Here is a 19810-nt window from a genome sequence, read left to right as displayed (position 1 = left end):
AAGCACTGTTTCTTAATAATGGCAACCATGTTCTAGGCTCTATGCATGGGTAACAGAGACAGTCCATCTCCTCAGCTGGCAGCTGTGCAATAAGGCCATACTTCATATCCACAGACGTAATCGGTTTATTTCTACACCTGTGCCCACTGTTTCACCACTGATATTTTAGCGGTGAAAATTCTGTGCCAGCCTTAGAAAAGTCTGCCCTCATGACCTGTGGGGAAAAATGCTTCAGAGAGCTCCTGTTCTGGTTTTGAATCCAGAAGTCAAATCTATTCCTCCCCAAATCTCAAAACAGTTGTAACTTCAGGTGTCAAAGAAGAACTAAGATTAAATTGCTCATTCCATGTCTGTACAGAGACATATTGCAAACTGATAAATGTGAGGACTACATGCTAGTTATTCAGTGCTAAAACTTACGGAAGTCTGGCTCTGTCCTAGTGACTCATTTGTCAGGGAGGAACTCTACAGATTAACACTTTGGAAATCAAGAGGGCGAATATTTCCTGAAGGAAGAAAATTATTCAAGTATGGCAATTTCCAACAGATGGAGAAATCAAATAAAGCATTTGGCATTTTCTTGCAAGTGGCTTATGCTTTTCACACTCAGTAGCCTATAACCTCTTGTCTCGTATCACAACTTGACTCACTGGGGAAGCAGAGATGTGCTAAGAGAAGTTTCTCTCCACCAAGTTAGTGCCAAAGAGCAGAACAGGCATAAACCAGGGCTACGCAAATCTGATGGGACTCAGCCTTTCCCATTAGGCTGGTTAGCATTTCATAGAATCATAGAATATGCTGAGTTGGAAGGGACCCTTCAGGAACATTGAGTCCAGCTCCTGGTCCTCTGCAGGACACCCCAAGAATCACACCATGTGCTTGAGAGCATTGTCCAAACGCTTCTTGAACTCAAGACAGGCTTGCTGCTGTGACCACTTCCCTGGGGAGCCTATTCCAGTGCCCAGCCACTCTGGTTGAAAAACTTTCTCCTGATATCCAGCCTAAATCTCCCCTGACTCAGCTTCATGCCATTCCCCCATGTCTTGTCACTGGTCATGCGAGTGAAGAGATCGGCACCTGCCCCTCCTCTTCCCCTCATGAGGATGTTGAAGACCTCAGTGAAGTCTCCCCTCAGTCTCCTCTTCCTCATGCCAAACACACCAAGTGACCTCAGTCCCTCCTCATATGGTTTCTCCTTCAGATGCTCTCTAATAGCTTAACGTCTTTTTTCTATTGTGATGCCCAAAACTGCCACACTGTTCAAAATGAGGCCACCCTAGTGCAGAGCAGAGCGGGACAATCCCTTCCTTCGACCGGTTGGTAATGTTTTGCCTGATGCCCCCCAGGACAGGGTTGGCCCCCCAGCTACCAGGGCACTGCTGACTCCTATTCAACTTGCCATTGACCAGGACTGGATCCCTTTCTACTTTATCTCTGTGTTCTTCTCCTTTTGGTCTCATTCCACGCAAGAGAAAGACTTATGGGAGACGACAATTCTAAATGCTTTTCAGACCAATGGTGACATGCCAGTAAGGACATGCCACAAGCAGTGAAGTGGCAGTAGGAATCCACATGAAGAGCCTTATTGACATGTAAAGTGTCACATCAATACTGGGATACACAAAACGTTCTAACAAGCCTCCTCTGCTGGTATCAAGCAGCAAACCATACACACATAGTCAAAATATTTTACTGAGATGCTGCTAGCATTGTCTTAATACCTTTCTTTGTGTCTCACCCAGCATAGGTCTGCTGTTAATAAACCTTAGTATTCCCATTTTAAAAAAGTGTCCCCTCCCAACTTGAAGCATAGTAGTGATTCACTTTTAGCAGTGCCTGTTCTGATCAGGAGTATACTCAGACCTAGTAAAAAAGGTCATATCATGTATTTGAGAATACAAAGAAACAAAGCAAAACAAAAAAATTCCACTCACTGCTTCTATTAAAAATAAACAAAAATTTGGCCAGAATAAAAATATATGTTAACCTGGAAAAACCCATCAAAACTAGAAGTGTCCCCCAGAGTAAAAATCTGAAGGCTGTGACCTACTTTGAGAAGTCTGTGGGTAGTTTTTAAGTCAATCAGCTTTAGTTAGTAGTGTGCCTCACGATTAAATATTCTGAGCCATGGTCTAAGGCAACACAATCACCACACAGATCAGAACTTGTTAGTCATGCCCAACACCCCTGCAACTCAAATGCCCAGGAAATAGCGCACTTGGAGAAAATCTGCCCGTTTCAGTTGAAGCTGCTCACATCTGCAGGGTAACGTCCCAGAAAAAATGAATCCTAGTGAGAACTGCTCTGCAGACAAGAGGCGGCATTTAGGTATGAATAGTCTATTCTACACGAGTCAAGTTTGCACTTACATTTTGCTCTTTATACACAAAGAGTTTGTTCTTAAAGCATCAGAGCGCTCTTGGCTTGAGCCATCTTTGCTTCAAAAGCTGTACACTGAAGAAGAACAACTCCAAAGCAAATGTCTTCAGAAAAAGCTTTGTGAGGATTTCAGGATTTTTTTTTTTCCTTCCTACAGTTACTGTCTAATGAGAGATAACAACAGTGCAGGAAGGAAGAGACAGATGCATGAATGTGTACATACACTATCTATCTCCAAAGCATACATGCCTCTAGGAAAAAAAAAATATTCCAGAACATCTGAGGACTCTGTGTGGGAAATGTTGCAGAATACACAGTGCTGTACTTTTCACCTCTGCAATTATGAACACACATTATGAAAACGTGAACAACATGTAACTGGCAGCACAACTAAAATGAATATTCTAGTTTGAACGTTGCTATTCCCTGCTCTTTTTTTAGCCATCAAATAAGTGATTCCCAGAGTTGTACAATATAAAAATGAGAACAGATGGATGTGAACATTAGCATCTGCCAGGTACCTCAATAGCACTGCACTGCAGATGGGGAAGTCTCATCCCTGAGAGCCTGCAGAGCTCTTGTTCCTTGGGACAGTAGAGACTTTAATTATCTTTTTTTTTTTTTTTAGGTTTGGTTTTGGTTGGGTTTTTTTTAGATAATAGAATAGAGCCTAACAGGCTCTGAGGAGAAGAAATACAGACTAACAAACTCTGCTTAGACTAGGGCTGAGAGTGAGAATATGAAAAGGAGTCAATGTACCTCAAGCAAGCAGTGAGAACATGAAGGAAGCTTTGGCTACTTACCTTTTTTCTGCATTGCTGTTCTAAGATCTTGTTTGCTTTGCTGTTGTTGACCACTAGCCACTTTCTCTCCATCATCTTCCTCATGGTTGGACTGTCCAACAGTGAGAATCTGCACTTGACTTCCTATCTTCTGAACATCATCTTGAAAAGCAGCTGGGCCATCAATCCCTGTCAGACAGCAGCAAAAGCCTTAGTTGTCTTTCTGTTAAGAAGGTACTGAAAAGAGAATTGCTCACTCGCAAAAAAGCATCTTTTATAGGAATCAGAGATTGGATGTAACCATTCAATAATACTTCCAGACTTAAACATGATTAAACTAGCCTCCAAGGCAAACATTTTATTTCCTACATGCAACACTAGAGAATCTCCAGAAGAGGATTAGGATTTCACTGTTGCTCTCCTCACTCCAAAGCACACCTATCCATGCACCAGAAACACTGAAAACTAAACAGAAAAGAAATCATTGGAGAGAACTGACAAAGAAAACATAAAACTTTCATAAGGACACACAACTGGTCCAGAAACACATGAACCCAAGTCCCAGATTATGCCATATCCCCTAATAAACAACACTCCTATCATGAAACAATGCTTCCAAAGTTTCAAAATGCTGGAAAATTCACAAATAGTTCTAGCAGTGTATACAAGACAGGGGCAGCCAGTCTTGTCTAAGCCTAAATACACCTTTTGGGTTAGTAAATTGCCATACAGTTAATACACCAGAGCAAAACTATAAACAAGATATTACATATTCCCTGGAACCTCCATCCTCTGAGATGCTTAAATCCTGAACAGGCTCAGTCCTGAGCAATCTGCTGTGAGCAGGGACATGGGACTGGACAGTCCCCAGAGGTATCTTCTAGCCTCAGTCATGCTGTGATCCTGTGGCTTCTCACCTCAGCCAGAGAGAATCTATTTACCTCCTTACAGCTGTAAATCACCTCTGAAGAGAGAAAAAGAAAACACAAGGTGGGGTATGTTCTTATCACGAGCTAACTTTTTTTTCCCTTCAGGACAAGTTAAAACATTGGATTGCAAATGTACTTCAGCTCTTAGTTAAGATGTAGTGCTGGAATATGTTACTAAATTAGCTATATAAAAACGCACTTTTGCATTTGATGAAAATTGTAATATTATTATGTACAAATATAGTGAATACCATAAGCTGTATACTGTTGCTGTTGAGGAATTTTTGTTAATAAGCAAGCAACATTGTAGAGAATTTACAAGCACTATAAAGAGCTAGTTCAGTAAAGAATATGGTGCTTCTCACATCAAACAAAGCTGAATAAATCCTGTGAGAAGGAGCTGCAGGAATTGGGATTTTTTTCGGACTGCGAACTGCAGCAGAAGTCTCCAAGAATACCATTTCATCCTGCTTTGCCAGCAGCTGTCAACTTGCATTAGAAGGCAACTGGATTATACATTTAGCATGCTTAACTGTACTTTGCAATATCTGCTGTCACTGCCACTGCGATACAAAGCATAAGTGGAAAAGAAAGAGGTCCACACCCTCAGAACAGCACTGGTTGTGCAACTACCTAACAAGATGCAGCCCAACACTGCAGAAGTGTTAAACTGACAGAGTTCAAGACCACAAGGAATTATTGATTCATCTCCATCACACAGACCCTGGCAATTTCTGCAACAACCCTGCAAATTCTGATTTACTTACAGCAAAGCTAACAACAATTAACAACAAATAAATAATCTGTCCATACAGCCTTGAAGGATGAAATAAAGTCCAAGGAAATGTCTCTGTGACCTTGCTAGGATGAAAATTTCAGAAGCAGCTCTGCATGATGCAGAATGAACAGTATCATTTCCTACGCCTTACCTATAATATGGCAGTGAAGAGAATAGCATTTTTCTTAGAAGTTATCTCAGGATAAGCATTCCTGCAAAAGTGCTCTAGAACAGAAAGGCAGGTGCTCAGATCCTCTGTGGTATTTTTAACAGCATCAACTATATTTACCATTATCATTAAAGTGGCTACCTGTAGTTAGGTTCTTACCTTAATAATCAGAATTTTTAAAGTGTTAAGCATCTGTGAGTTTAACAAGATGCCTCATGAATATCTATCTAGCCCCTTATTTAGCCTTGGATGACACAAACCTAATTTTGAGAACCCTTTTCAGAAGGAACAAAACACCTTAATTATTCCTCTTCAAAGCAGACATTGATCTGCAGCAAATAAAATGCCTTCGACAGCACTAGAGATTGCACTGAGGCTGCTTTTTTTCAGATGCCTGCAGAACATCTGCACTCACATCCCATGCTGTCAGGAACATCGTGTATTATTAGGCCTTAGGACAAAGGCTACACTGGCAGGTCACACTTTTAGAGAAGAAAAATCAATGTCAGTATTCTGAAGAGTGCATCACTGGTAGAGTGTGTTATTAAACTTTATGAATGGTTCCACTGGGGAGCACATTTAACGGGATGAAATATGTAGCCAGACAGAGAGGATTAAAAAAAAAAAAAGAACTTTTGTTGCATGAGAACACCGTAGATGGTTCATGGCAAATGTAGCATTAACTATTTAATACTTGTGTGTGTGCATACATCTCTGCACACACACATCTTTGTAGCTATATGTGCACGTGTTAAACAGTATTAAATACAAGCATACATTTTTCTATATCATGAGATATAAGCTCATCTTCCTAAGTCATAGTTCAAAAAGCAGCTTCACCATCACTTACCTAATGTCTGAAAACAGTTCCAAGTTTCCATAATAATAATCAAGGTGGATCTCTCAAGGTGTTCTCACTTTCTTTGCCTCACTGACTCATTTTCACCCACTTACCAGAAAGATGTTCCTCTGTGCAATAAAACAAACTAGTTTTCTATATTTATAAGTTCCCTGACTTTAAGAACATAGTCAAAAGAGGCAAAGAAGTTGAGTGGGTTGTGCCAAAAAAGAACGTAATTATTGCTATGGTCAGCATTTTTTACAGTGTTTCTCAAAAAGCAGGTAGGAAAAAAACCTGATGGAGATGTCCTTGAATACCTGCTAAGAAGTAAAGGGAATTACTGAGAGGTAACTGTGAAGGAGGGCAGGGAGGAAAGTGGAAGATTAAAACAGCCCTCAGAGTACCAGTCCCTTCAGTAAAGGCCTTCTGGTACACTTTGACATGGTCACATCTCAGAAGAAAACCAGAGGTACCAGAAATGAAAACAAAGCAATACAGAAAAAAAAAAAAGCCAGTAAATGAGTATTACTGGCATTTACATCCTATAAACTACTATTTATCAATTGCCTGTACACTCTTAGCACCTAAAAACTTCTAGACAATATTTATAAATAGGCAGTATCAATCTCTTAAGAGCTGGTAATCTAAACTACCACATAGAATGTTTTTATAAACTGAATTCACCTAAATTCTAAGAAATTCAAAACACATTAGGTAGACATGCACTTCACTTGGATCTCAGGTATGGGATATTTAGATAGGATTTTTTCTTTCTTTTGCTTTAAACACATAAAATGTTAACTACCTACATGAAAGAAAAAAAAAAATCACAAGATCCAGGTCTGGAATGAGAGGAGAGAGAAAAAAGGTATGGGAAAAATAAATACAAGAACTGCCATTGAAAACCTTGGGAAAGAAATAAAGTAGCAAAATTTTGCTTAGTGTTCATGATGTATGAGAAACAAATCCAAGTTTTCATGCATTTTATAGTACCACATTATGCCTGTTTGAAACTTCAGCTTCCAAAGCATGGACCAACAAACCAAAATCCATTCAGTTTCATTGGACTTTGTAAAGACAATACATTCTGAGGAAATGAAGCTGAGACCTTATTTAATTGTTCCAATCCAGCAGTTAAAGGAAATCTTTTTATGGGAGGGTCACCAGGCATACATTTCTCTATCCTATATCCACAGCAGCATCTTGCTGAACAGTTTCCAACCATTTTGATATGTCCTATAGATAAATGTTAAAATTAATATAGATGAGCCATCAGAGTTCTACTAGATGTAGTTATCCAATTTCATCTGACAAATTGAGCAAGTATAGACCAAAAGGGATGGAGGCCATAGATCCTGGAGCATATCCCTTCTCCTTGGCCCTACAGATCTAGAAGTCATTAAAATAGCATACTAGCACTAGTAAAGCACTATAAGTACAGTTCTGGGTATTCATTTGAGCCTCATGCATTTTTATGCCAGCTTCACTGTCTTCAAAGTTATTTTTCAGAAAAGAAATACACTTCCTAAGCCTATGTGCAAGTCAAAAACCAAGGGTATAGTCACACTGAACACAAAGCTTGGATCAGTCCACTGAGAAGTCCTGTCTAAACCCAGAATCTGTAACAGAATGGGTCTGAGTGGAATTCCCTCTCAAATCAGACAGAAATTGAGCATTTCTAGACATCTCATCAGTGAAACTCTCAAAGTCATCACAGTCTAATGACACTGCAATATTACAGAAGAATAAGAAAATGTAAGAGGACAGGCCGGAAACACAATTTTGATTATTTCATTGCTCAAAAGATAATTAAGAAACAGTACTTAAAATTTTTAGGGGGCAGAGGAGTAGGCGGAAAGAGTCAAATGGGAGAAAATTACTACAAACAACCAAGCAATGTATGAGCTCGGAGGTGTATGCCTTCAGAGAGGCAGCTGATATGTGTGGCCATGACTTACAGATAAGCATGAGATCAAGCACAAGGAAAGATTTTGCTATCTGACAATAGTGCACAGTGCACAATGGTAGTCTTGGAAAACTTGTTACAGATGAAATATGTGACAACCTACCCAGCAAGAAACCACAGGTGCAAGCATAGGGAGCCAGCTCTCCAAAACATTATTAAAATATTCAGCTATATACTGCATGAATCCCCAGAAACTGGATCTTTCAGGAAAAGAATTTAATTGTATATTTATAAACATCATGTTCCTCTCTGCATGTTTTTATACATGCAAACATTTTGCTGTGAAAATATTTGCAGCAAATGTTATTTCCTCTAGGTACTTTTACATGAATTTATAAATCCAGGAAAGAACGATTAACTGATTATTAAGAGAGCCTTAGGACCCCATGAAAATATAGATTTCTAATTTATTTGAAAACAACTCCTTTAATAAATTAAGAATTTCTTTATAGGATATTTGCAAACTAAGAAAGAAAATACAAAGAAAAGTATGGTAAATCAGAGAGAAGTAATTGAGCTCAGTGACTGAAAGGCAAACGAGATTAAGTATGAGGAAAGAAACATAATTATGTCCCTGTTTTACAAGTGAAGAACTGAAGGATAATAAAGTTCTTGCTCTCATTTTATATAGCATTTAAGGCACAAATTTGATGTGTGAAGACAGACATACTGCTCACAGACTAAGTTTCAAGAACATGATTAAGCCCTTTGAAGATCAGCTCTGAAAAGTTGACCAAGGTCAGGCAGGAGGTCTCTGGAAGAGAAATCCTCATCTTCTGAGCTCAGTTACTGGTCTGACAAAGAAGTCATATCCACGTGGACAACACCAAAGGCTGTGGCCAGCAATGACCCTGCAACTGCAATTGCTCCTCAAGACCACTGCAGAGCAGCTCTTCCTCCAGCTGAGGGATGGCAGCACAAACCTTCAAAGGATGGCTGGCCTGCTCTGAGGTCAAGGACAGGGAATCTCAGAGAGATCTAACATCAGAACAAATAGTTTCTGTCCTTTAAAGAACTTGGCTTAAAGCAAACCCTGCTGTCAATATTTTTTAAGCCATTTCTCAGTATATTCCTGTTCTCATAGGGGCCATGCATCCACTGATAGGGGTTCAAGCAACTGCAAAATCACAAAGGGATTTGGTTAGAAGGAAAGGGGGCATGTAGAATTTTTTTCCAAAAGGACCTCTAGAGAGCTTCTGTCAAAAGAAGGACTATTGCTAACACCAGATCAGGTCGCTAAAAGAAAGTGCTTCAGCATCAAGCTCTACATTCACTTTGATGAAATCTAGAAAACAATAGCAGGAACTGTACATTCATAAATCTTTATCCCGAGGAGGCCAAAATTATTTCTTCACAATCAAGTTCATGTGTCACCAAAGCACAACCTGAAAGGTTTGTCAGATCTAGAAATAACAGGACTTTTCTAGGTGGAAACTCATTCATCGTTCCTCCTACCCTTTCTCTTTACAGGGAAGGCAAGATAAATCTGCTCTACATGAGCTTCCCTACCCCCATCAGAAAGGAAGTGTTACAGTGAGAAATGATGCCTCTTATTCAACAAAAACTGCTGCTTTCTTAGCCAGCCAGTGTTAATGTAGCTGCTTGTTACATATAAAAATGGGACAGGATGCACAAATCAAAACAGTCAGACAGGCGTGAAAGAGAGAGAAGAAACACGGAAGAAACAAACCAAATCAAAACATGGAATAGCCATCCTGGCAGGAAAAGAGCTGAGTGTAAGAGCAGCTCGCCTGCTTCCTGACTCTCATAAAGTCAGCAGGATATACCAGTGTACTATATACATTTAATGTACAACATAAAAGAAAATTTTCTGGGAAGGTATTGTTTATTTCAATGTTTTAAATGCATTTGGATCCCTGATTTCACTGACAAAAAAAAAAAAAATCTTCATTTATATCTTCCATGGCAGTTCAGAGCAGGGTTTTCCTAGAATGTACTTACATGCTCTGAGAGCCAGAGTGCTATTTAAAAAAACCCCAAAATCTAACAACCAACAACAACTATTCACAGAATGATTCCTGAATTTTCATACCAGATTTCACTTTGTGTTAACTCCTGGCTTTGCAGGGTTTTCTGGGTTTTTTTGAGAGTTCCATTTTATCTTCCTGATTTACCCCATTCATAGCCAAAAAAACCACTTTATCCTGTATATTTATTAACTTCTTCACAAATCTACACTGGCAGAAAAAATGCACCAAACAACAAAACCCACACCACTGTGTACTTGTAATACTTTCAGGAATCTCCATTTTTAAGGAATCATCAAGGTATTTTGATAGTTAAAGATGCTCTGTTTTGGTATTTGTAATACTATGTAGGGTGCATAATTTCCATAGGTTCCTGCTGCAAACACTTTCACTAGTTTGCATTATTTTTCTGTTGAACCACCAAGTGATACTGTACACTGGGTTCACTAATATCCTTAATCACCCCTTACTAGTGTTACAAATCAAACCAGAATTTGATCTGCTATCTGCATTGCAAATACAACCATTTTACGTATCTGTTTGTTACATTGTGAGGTTTTTCCCTGTACTGAATATTATGTCAAACCATAAATGGGAGACCAAAGCTTTCAAAAATATCAATTTAATGTGCTAAGCTACTACAAAATGTCATCAATTTACTGCATTTGCAGGATCTGCCTGACAAAAATTATGGTTCTTTTTTAAAAATAGGTACAGTGTATACTGCATACTGCCACTAAGAAATACCAGTAATAATCAGATTTAGAAAAAATTGCTGAATACCATGCTACCCATCACAGAATTACAAAATGCACTGCCATGAGAAGTTAGCCACATTTTCTTGCCTTATGTCAGTGTAATCTCACTAAACTTGATATTTCTCTCACATTTGTCTTTAGCACATTGTTCTGATCATAGTTTCATCATTCTTCAAGCCACTTAAAAAGCATTACACATCTAAGATCAGAGTACAGTCATTACTCTACAGCTTCAACATCTATTCATGTATAATTCAACAACTTTTTCTCTGAATTAGCTTCTTATTCTTAGGATCTGGTCTAAATGTTCTTTTTTCTTAAAACACAAAGAACTTGGCTATGCTTAGAAGGGCAATATTCACTACAGCTAAATATTAACAGAAACCTTTAAAATGCTATTTTAGTATGTAAAGTGAATTCACCCCTCAGCATTTGTCCTGCTTGTTTACAGGACATACAAAGGTTACAGTCAGAGTGGAGACTGAAGCAATTGCAAAGATATAAGCAGAACCTAAAATTTCCCAAGATTTGGTCTAATTACCAATGAACTCCCTCCAACAAAATCTCTTGTGCCAAAAAATGGCATGAATCCACTTACCCTTCATCCATTTTCATTAGTTAGAGCTGAAGTTATCAGCAAATCCATTCAATACTATTATAAAATCTATTCTTAAAATTCACATTTAAAAGTAACTCAAAAATTGATACAAGTTCCTCTGTAGGGTTCTGTTACCACTTGCATTTTCTTCAATCCCAAGTACAAAATCAGCTATGTCTGCAGTGGACTTATCAGTAAAATCCAATCGGAATTTTTAAGACGCATTTGGTTTTACTTTTTCATCCAATAAAAAAATATTTTGGAGCTTTGATAAGAATGGAAGACTGGAAATCCAGTTATAATCCCCTGCAAACACTCCAAGTTTATAACACTGTCAGAGGTAAACAAGATATTATTCCAAGGGTGACATTATTCATGAATGAACAGTAAAACATCAGTGTAGGGAAAAAGCATATGAGCTGGATGAGAAGGTGTTATGTGCATGCTCTGAACGTAATTTAACTGACTTTCATGTGTTACTAATCATCAACATAAACTTCAGGAGAGGAGATACTCAATACTTCCTTTAGTATAATTAATGAATAACGCCTCCACTCTCAGGAAGCATACATAAGATGCAACTGATGGGCAAATACTGGAGGCCAGGGAAGAGCACACATAGCATAATGGGATGAGCAATAAGAATTGCAGCAGAAGCTGCATTTCTAGATTTCTAGAGCTAACAATATTAGTTTCCAACACATGGACCAGTATCAGCAAGCAAAAGTTCTCAGCCTACATAAAGTGACATTACTTTTACTGACACGACTTGCTTTTATTAATATATGCCAACATTTTCCTGGTTGTGGAATTTTTCAGAAAATGAATAAAAATATTATTGGCATGTGAGAAAAAATACCAGGTGTTACCTGCTGTGAGATAATGGAAAACTGTGCAGCTCCTTCACAGCAAACACACTCTGCTCGTGGGCTAACTCACCTACATCTGGTGGAGCTGCCCAACAAACACAGCCCCAGACACACATCATTGGGCTCTGCAGAGCAACCCAGTGAGTGTTCCTTGCTATGTGCCTCACTAGGCCTTGGAATGTTTTAGCCAAGAGCTCATAAGAAAACTGCCCAGAACACATATGTCTGTATACAGACAGTGGTCCTATATAAGGCACATCTGTCACATCAAACCTACTGTAACTACCAGCACAGTACCTTCAGTTATGAACATAGCACAGACACAGACACTCCATAAGGGCAAAAGAGACATTATGTGAGATGAAACAGAGCCTCAAGGCTATGCCATAACCATGATTTAAGTATTAGTTTGCATAATGCTCCTTTACAGCCTAAACCAGGTTTTCTGCTAAAATAGTAAAAGAATTTTTACTCTTGAGCAAGATGTACTTCAAAATAAAATCTGGCATTTGTATTACTATGTTGGAATGTCATTACCTTTTACATTAAATTGGGAAACATTAGCTCTCTGTTCCATTTATTTTGCCAACAGTTTTTACATTCAGCTAATTTTACCTTTGACTTTTCCTTATTATTTTAAGCCCAGGTACTGGCACACACCATCTTTTTTCAAATGTATGAATAAAGTCTTTAGCTCAGGGCCAGACTCTAAAGCCTGTCTAACCTAGGGCTTTCCTTGCAGTCAGAGGGACTACAGACAGAGAGATACTGTAGATTCAGATCTCAAGAATCAAGCTGCAATACGTAAAGGATTTTACTAAGGTAGGCTCAAGTCCTGCAAAATCCCTATAGATAAGCCCCAATACTCTGACCTCAATAATTAACCTTATTAGTCACTGCTATCTTTAAACAGACTTGTCAAGGATATACACTAAGCAACAATGGAGACACTGTTGGACATGCACAACACAGGAATACAGGGCAGGATACTGTTACAGTGGCTTTATTCAAGAACTGCAAATTATTGGGAAGTTATTTCATTTCATTAGTCAGTCACCACCAAATAAAAAGTACTGAATGTGGCATAACAACCTCTCTCTCTTTTTGTGAGTGGGCATATATATCCATAAAATTTGAATATCAGTAGCCTTTTGTAACTACCAGTAGTGTATTTTTTATTTTACCTAATCATACACAAAATCATTGCAGAAAAACACCTCAGGAGGGATAGAGTAACACTCAAGTAACAACTTGAAAACCCCCCTTGAGGCTGTTATCTCAATTTTGCTGAACTGATTTTCAAAATGTCCACTTAAATTCTAATTTACAAGAGTATGGACAGAAGTGGCTGCAATTTAAGGCTGTTCCTCTGAATTACATTACTTGTAGATAATCTAAAAAACCACACTGTTGTAAGATGGTTCTCATTTCTTTAACAACTCCTTCAACAAGGAAAACACCAGCATCCTTCCATCAGTACTTTCTTCCTCCTCTGCAATTTGAACAAACACTGTCCTTTGGAAAAGACTGCATTTACAAATTTTAGTCCTTCACTCCCAGGTTGTACATGCCCAGAAAAGACCAAGTCACACACATTTTCCCATCTCATAAAAATTTCATGAACTTACTTTTAGACAATTTTCAGATTTTCAAAGAAATTAAAAGAAAAAAAAGAGAGAATTGACTGCAAAAGAATTAATTTAACATCTGACATTCAGCTGCATGCAGCTAACCTTTGTGTTTCCCTTTTTTCTCCTTTCTGGTGCTGCTAGTCTGACAGCTTGCAGCTGCTCCCTTGGTTTTTTTAGTTGGTTTCGGAGCTTGGGCGTCCACTACCACCTTTACATCTTCCTGTTCGGCCTCCTGCACTGCTTCAGAGATTCAGGGTACCCCACCAAAGAGAAAAACAGAGAGGAGAGAGAAACAAAGAGAAAGAGAGACAAGAGAGAAAGAATTGAGAACTCTGTGAAGGCATAAAAGAGAAAGCAGACATAGCAGAGTTTGGTATTTCAGACGATTCATGCAGTGAGGAAAGTCAGATAAACAAGAATTTGCAAAGCTACAGTAAAAACCTGAAAGTGTTAAGTTAGTTGGGATATATTTCCTCACTTCTTTTCCTCCTCCCAATAACATATCAGCTCCTAACTTTCAGGCTAAAAGTGACATCAGAATATTAATGTGTTGCTGAGCTATTGTAGGAAGCACTTTTCCTCATAGTAAAGCTCTGCCAGGCTGATCATCAACAGTGGCAGCACGAAGGCAGAAAAATTTTATTTAGGTTTTGTAGCATCTATGCTTAGAGTTACATCCTAACTCTGTAAACAAGGAATCATCTGCAGGTTACCTTCAAAACACATCTTGCACAATTGTGTAACACAGCATGATGAGTAGATTGGCCATACATTTTAGAGTAAAACTATATCCAAGCTGAATTTAAAAACTCTTCCTACTTTGTAACATACACAAATTAATTCCTTAGAAGTCTCTACATAACATGCATGGCATAAACTGTGAATGTCACATAATTCGTGCAATGCTAGTTGTTTTCAAAGTAAAAAGAGGCTTTATCATTTTCCTAAAAGCATTACACACTTTGAGGTCAATATTTGCATCCGTGAAAGTAACACACACACCATAACTCTTTCTTCTGGCCAGGCCAAGCCTTGAAGTTAAATAAATATCACAACTGCTTTTGTGAAATACATAGAGGCATCTTCAAAGTTCACATGCCAAACTGTAGGTGGGCACTAAGACATTTTCAGGTTGGCTGCTGGTCACTGTTAAGGGCTAAGCCCCACTGGCTTCATGTGGTGACTGCGGTTTATCTCCCTGGCATTTGGACCTCCCATATTTTCTTTTTCCCAAAACTAAACCGCTTTCTTTAAAAGGATTAAAAAAAAAAATCCCCTAAGGACCCTTACTGGAAAGAACTGGTTGCCCCTGAAATTACTTCAAAAATATCCTGACAAACTTCATAACCCCCCAAAAGACTAGATGATTCCCAATGACGTATGGACTGCCACTAATCTCTCTTTGAAGGGGAAAATCCTCCCTAGGCTTCTGGTCTGTGAAGCAACTCTCCTCTTCACCAAATCCTTCATGTGCATGAATAGCAACTGAAGCACCAAGGAGATTCTCAGAGGAGAAAGATGAGACGGATTTAGTCATGTCTGTGTAGACTGTAGCTCACAAACCCACAGTCACCCTCCCCAGCACAGCAATCTGTTATGAATAGCATTACATTCACAACACAATGAGCACCTGAGGCACTCAATAAACACATGCTCCTTTTCTCATTACGCAGAGGAAGAGTTCAAGTTTTGTAGAGAATATACATTCTATTAGTAGAGGAGTGATTAAAAGCCCAGAGAAACAGCTTGTCACTGCCCAACTTCTCATTCCCATCTATCACTTACCAATCACAGGACTGCAGTCCCTTTGCTGAGTGTAAAGGAGCACTGGAAATGAGTAAAACAATCAAAGGAGTGAGTGCATAGGATGCCAGAGAAAATGGCACATAAAAGACAGAACATTGGGTCCTATTTCCACAGGCATGGCGGCCTCAGACTAAGCAGGGAACCAGAGTCCCCACTCCACAGTCTTTAAATAGGTGTGATTTGCCAACCCAGCATCTATGCTATATTTGTAGCTCAGCCTCTCTTTAAAACTAGGCTGTGTTCTTTTGTTTTGAAGATAATAATCCATGTTACAATTACATTCAGTACTTTAAAAATAACCTATATTAAATGGCCAGACTGTTCTCTAAATCATTTTAAATCTGGGCACATTCATTCACTCAGAAGAAGGATCATTTACTTGGTCCAAAGCAATGATTAATCAGCAAAGGATGAAACTTTCTGACATTGTTAATTCCAAAGTTAAAGACTTATCTTCACTGTCTTGCTTAACCATCCTTTGATCTAACAAGTAAAAGCCTGAAGTTTTTTTAATTACTTTTGTCTTACAATTTTTAGCAAGAGACTAACAATATCTGATGATAAGCACAGCGAGGGAGCTCCAAAGGACAGAGAAGGAAATATTTCCAGTGCTTTACTCTGTAAGGCAGAGAACAGGATTTCAGTCCAGTAGCCATTTTGAGCATATACCTACACTGCTGTCTCTGGTAAACAGACACAAGTGGTGGAGGCTGCAAAATAAGATTTAGGCCATAAACTTGAAGATACTGCAGCTGGTTCATGAAAGGGATTGGCACAGAATGTCCTGTTTCTAAAGGATACATTTCTAAGCATTACCATTACATTTAAATGTAATACTAAATCCAAATCTGATCTCAACACACCATCTTCACAACAAAACCATCTTATTCTTAGCTATTAGCTATTTAGTAAATAGTAGATACACTCACTCATGTTTTCTCTTGTGTTATCTCTCTAGATACCAAATAAAGCATTTAATTTGCTTTCTGGACAAATTCAGTTCAGGACAGCCTGAGTTCCAGGACAGTTGGTTATATACTTGCATTTAAGCACAGGGAAAGCACTGCTCTCCCCTGCCCACAAGTGCCAACCTCCCCAGACATCTCATGTGTAAGTGCTGCCCACTGCGATGTGGTGGGAAGGAGAGGTTTATGCAGCACAGCAGTTCCTGACAGCAGGCCAGCCAGGACTTGGATCCTTGCAGAGGAGTGGGCAACAGGCTATTTTAGAAGCCTGCTGACCCACCTATGCTGTGAACCTACCCTGTTCAGTGGGTCCAAAGGCTTAGATGTAGAGCAAAGTAAAAATACTGCTTTCCTTTTCCAGAGCTTTCTCCTGCCCTGGAGAGTTGGAAGAATGACCATTTCTAAACCCCTCTGCAGCTGGTCATTAGCATGTGGAGCTTTGAACTTCTCAAACCAGCACTTCTAGTCTGCCTTTGTGGAGATGAAGCAATTCACAGAGGCAATGTTTATCCCCAACCATGATGTCAGGAGATCAAATGTCTTCCCCTCTGCCCTTTAGTACATCTTTGGATCACTAAGTAACAGTATGACAAGAATTTCCCTTCTCAGCAGGATGGGAACATTGAGGCAAACTCTAACCTGCATTCTCCATGGGCTCTAGATAGCCCCATAAAACAATTTACAGTTCCCTGCAAGAAAGCCTAAATAAGGAAAATGAGATAAACTGGCCTCCCTAGATAATATTCACCGATACAACAATATGATTATGTCCTTAGCTGGATGTTGAAAAGTTGAAACAATGACAGGCAGTACCACAGGATAAATAAAGAACCTTAAATGCAGCTATTTGGAGATGAAGTTTCAAAGACTGTCACTCAAAAATGCATTAATTTCAGTGCAAATAGAAATTTAGGCAGTTTTAAAAACCCCTATTGATAGTTATCTTAAATAACAAGAGACTACATTTGAAAATCTAGCCCAATATTCCATATGTCCCACCCCAGATTATTAAAATCTCTACTTAAAAAAACCAGAGATTTTCCTTTTCTATATGAATTATTTGTTTGTAGTAGAATTTGCATTTAGACAAGAAAAAAATGGAGGAGCAAGTGCTGTAGTGAGTCAGTATTCCAAGCAGAAAAATCCACTGGACTCTCAGATCTGATGTTTCATTCTCATTTGAACTTACAAATTGTAAAAAGTAGTTTTGAGATAAATGCCAAGCTTACAAATAAAACTACTACATGATTTTTAATTTCAGTGTTATTAATCCATGTTCATTAAATCAAGTACTGACTACTGCCCTCCATACAGTATTAGAGAAAAAAAATACTTGTGGAGAGACAGAAAGGAGCACAGATTGGGATATTTATTCAGGATCTGAGATGAAAAGAAAAGAGGAGCAAACAACATAGTTTATTAATAATAGTCTATTAACATAATACAAGGTGAGTATAGAAGAGCTTCCTCAAAGCAGAGAAGTGCAGTGTCCCAGCTTTGCCTTGCATCACCAATGCCCTAAGTGCTAAAAGGGGAAAAAAGAAGCCTCTCCATGAGCCTGTTCTGTGTTGGACAACACTGCATGTTACAGGAATAAAGCTACAACACACAATCAAATAAAAGGATGCATTTCGTAAGCACATGAGTAAACTATGTTGCAGACAACTCAATATTTTTTTCAATTCTATAAGCTATCCATACATATTTATATGAGTGAATGAAAAGGAAAAACATGTTTTTTCATCTGGCCTTCACAATGAGAAGTTCACACAGGAAATTAGTTTCAAAGGAGCATGAATGAAAATGCAGATTTTTTTTTTCCATTTGCATGACCATTTTTCTTGATGTGAGTGCTTGCACATTCATGATCTTAGAAGAAGAAAAAAAAATCTATGAATCGTAACTTACAAATCTCTATCACATAAAAATGCCAAATGCTAAAAAAAAAGTGGTTTTGATCAGTGCATTATGTGAAGAATAAGTAATTGAAAAATCACAAAAAGTAAAAAAATTATAAAATTGTGCAGTCTCTCTGGAAAACACCTTAAGCAGAAAGAGGCTGAACCAGGTAATGAGGTATGTGAGACAAATCGCTGGCCCTACTGCATAAGGCAGATACTCATTCTATTTACCAATGTCCTCTCAACAGTAAAAGTGAAACCCAGAATAAGTACCATGCAATGAAAGATAAACTACAGTCCAGTCAGCGTGTACCTTAACAAATCAATGAAAATTGGTAGTCCTTTTCTTACTATTGCCTGAGATGCTCTTGTGTATTACTGTAAGAATGGCTTGCTGCTTTACTTTGTAAAGTTCTAGCCTTAGTCAATGTTGCTGCTTATTTGGGCTGTCGTTCATTATTACTTTATTTAATCAACTTAGATTCTGAACTGGTCTAGTATTTCTATAATCATCTAAAAGACACTGGATTCTACTAGAAATATTCTGAAGATGAGCAAATCCACTATATTTTACAATGCAATGAAATATTTTTATATAGTTTGACATAGACAAAAATCGTTAAATACAAGGGCCTGAATTAGGGTAAGAACTTTGTTGTGTTAGTTACTATTTAATCTAATGCAAAGATTTGATTTCTGCCTCAAAATGCTTATAAACAAAGCCATTATTCTTGCAGCTAGTAAGTTACAGTCAGATTTCAGATTCCCAAAACCTTATATTGCCTATAAATTCCCTACGGCTCCTTGCAGTTTATGTCTTTAACACTGATGTGTTGACCAGGCTGATGTTAAAAAGGTGAAAAAGTGAAATTGAATGTGAATGGGCTCTGAAAAAAGGAACCAGTGTACATCGGAACCTGGTGGTGCTTAAGGACATTATTAAAAGCTCATTGGTTTAAGAGTTCCCCAGAAAGAACAAAGGAAGGAATGAAATAAAAGATTCTTCTTAGCTTCCATGTATCTGCTGCCTGATCCTGGGGAGGGGGAAAGGAAACAAAGCATGTGAAATGGAGAATTAACAGCAATGAATTACACTCTGGGAAAGCAGACAACTTATAAGGAAAGCTAAAATTATCCATGAAAAATCTATGCCAGGAAGATTAAAGACAGTAAGAAATTACATAATTATTTTGTGTATTAGGGCCTTGAGGGCATAACCAGGTTTTAATTGCCCTGACAGGTCTTGCTGTGGGCTTTCACCCCCAGCCTGTCCATGGACCATAGGCTTTATTTCACCTCAGCCTGGAGCTATGCTGTAGGTGTGCTGCCTCCCAGCTGTGTCTCCTGGGAGGATCCTGGCACTGTAGGGAATTCAGCTGCGTCACAGACCAGTATCTCCTGCTGCAGTATCTCCTTTCCATCCTGACTGGCACCCTGGAGGGCCCTGGCC

At 38.6% G+C, this 19810-nt stretch overlaps 1 protein-coding gene across 8 annotated transcripts in view; it reads right to left on the bottom strand.

Moving 5' to 3' along the window:
* TUB (TUB bipartite transcription factor) overlaps positions 1-19810 on the bottom strand; it is a 157538-nt gene that overhangs the window by 24658 nt on the left and 113070 nt on the right. For 5 of the 8 annotated variants that reach the window (XM_029961072.1, XM_029961075.1, XM_029961073.1 and 2 more), the window contains exons 4-5: positions 13791-13925; positions 3183-3350 (exon numbers count right to left, since the gene is read on the bottom strand). In XM_029961072.1, coding sequence (XP_029816932.1) covers positions 3183-3350; positions 13791-13925 — 303 coding nt within the window. The remainder of the gene's footprint in view (positions 1-3182; positions 3351-13790; positions 13926-19810) is intronic. The other 3 variants (XM_029961074.1, XM_018076042.2, XM_008929526.3) reach the window with 1 other exon arrangement.

This window comes from Manacus vitellinus, unplaced genomic scaffold (assembly GCF_001715985.3).
Source record: "Manacus vitellinus isolate BGI_N305 unplaced genomic scaffold, ASM171598v3 scaffold_30_pilon, whole genome shotgun sequence".
In the NCBI taxonomy this organism is placed as follows: domain Eukaryota; kingdom Metazoa; phylum Chordata; class Aves; order Passeriformes; family Pipridae; genus Manacus; species Manacus vitellinus.
Note: the sequence above shows the minus strand (reverse complement) of the source record. Positions and strands in the feature narration are given on the sequence as shown.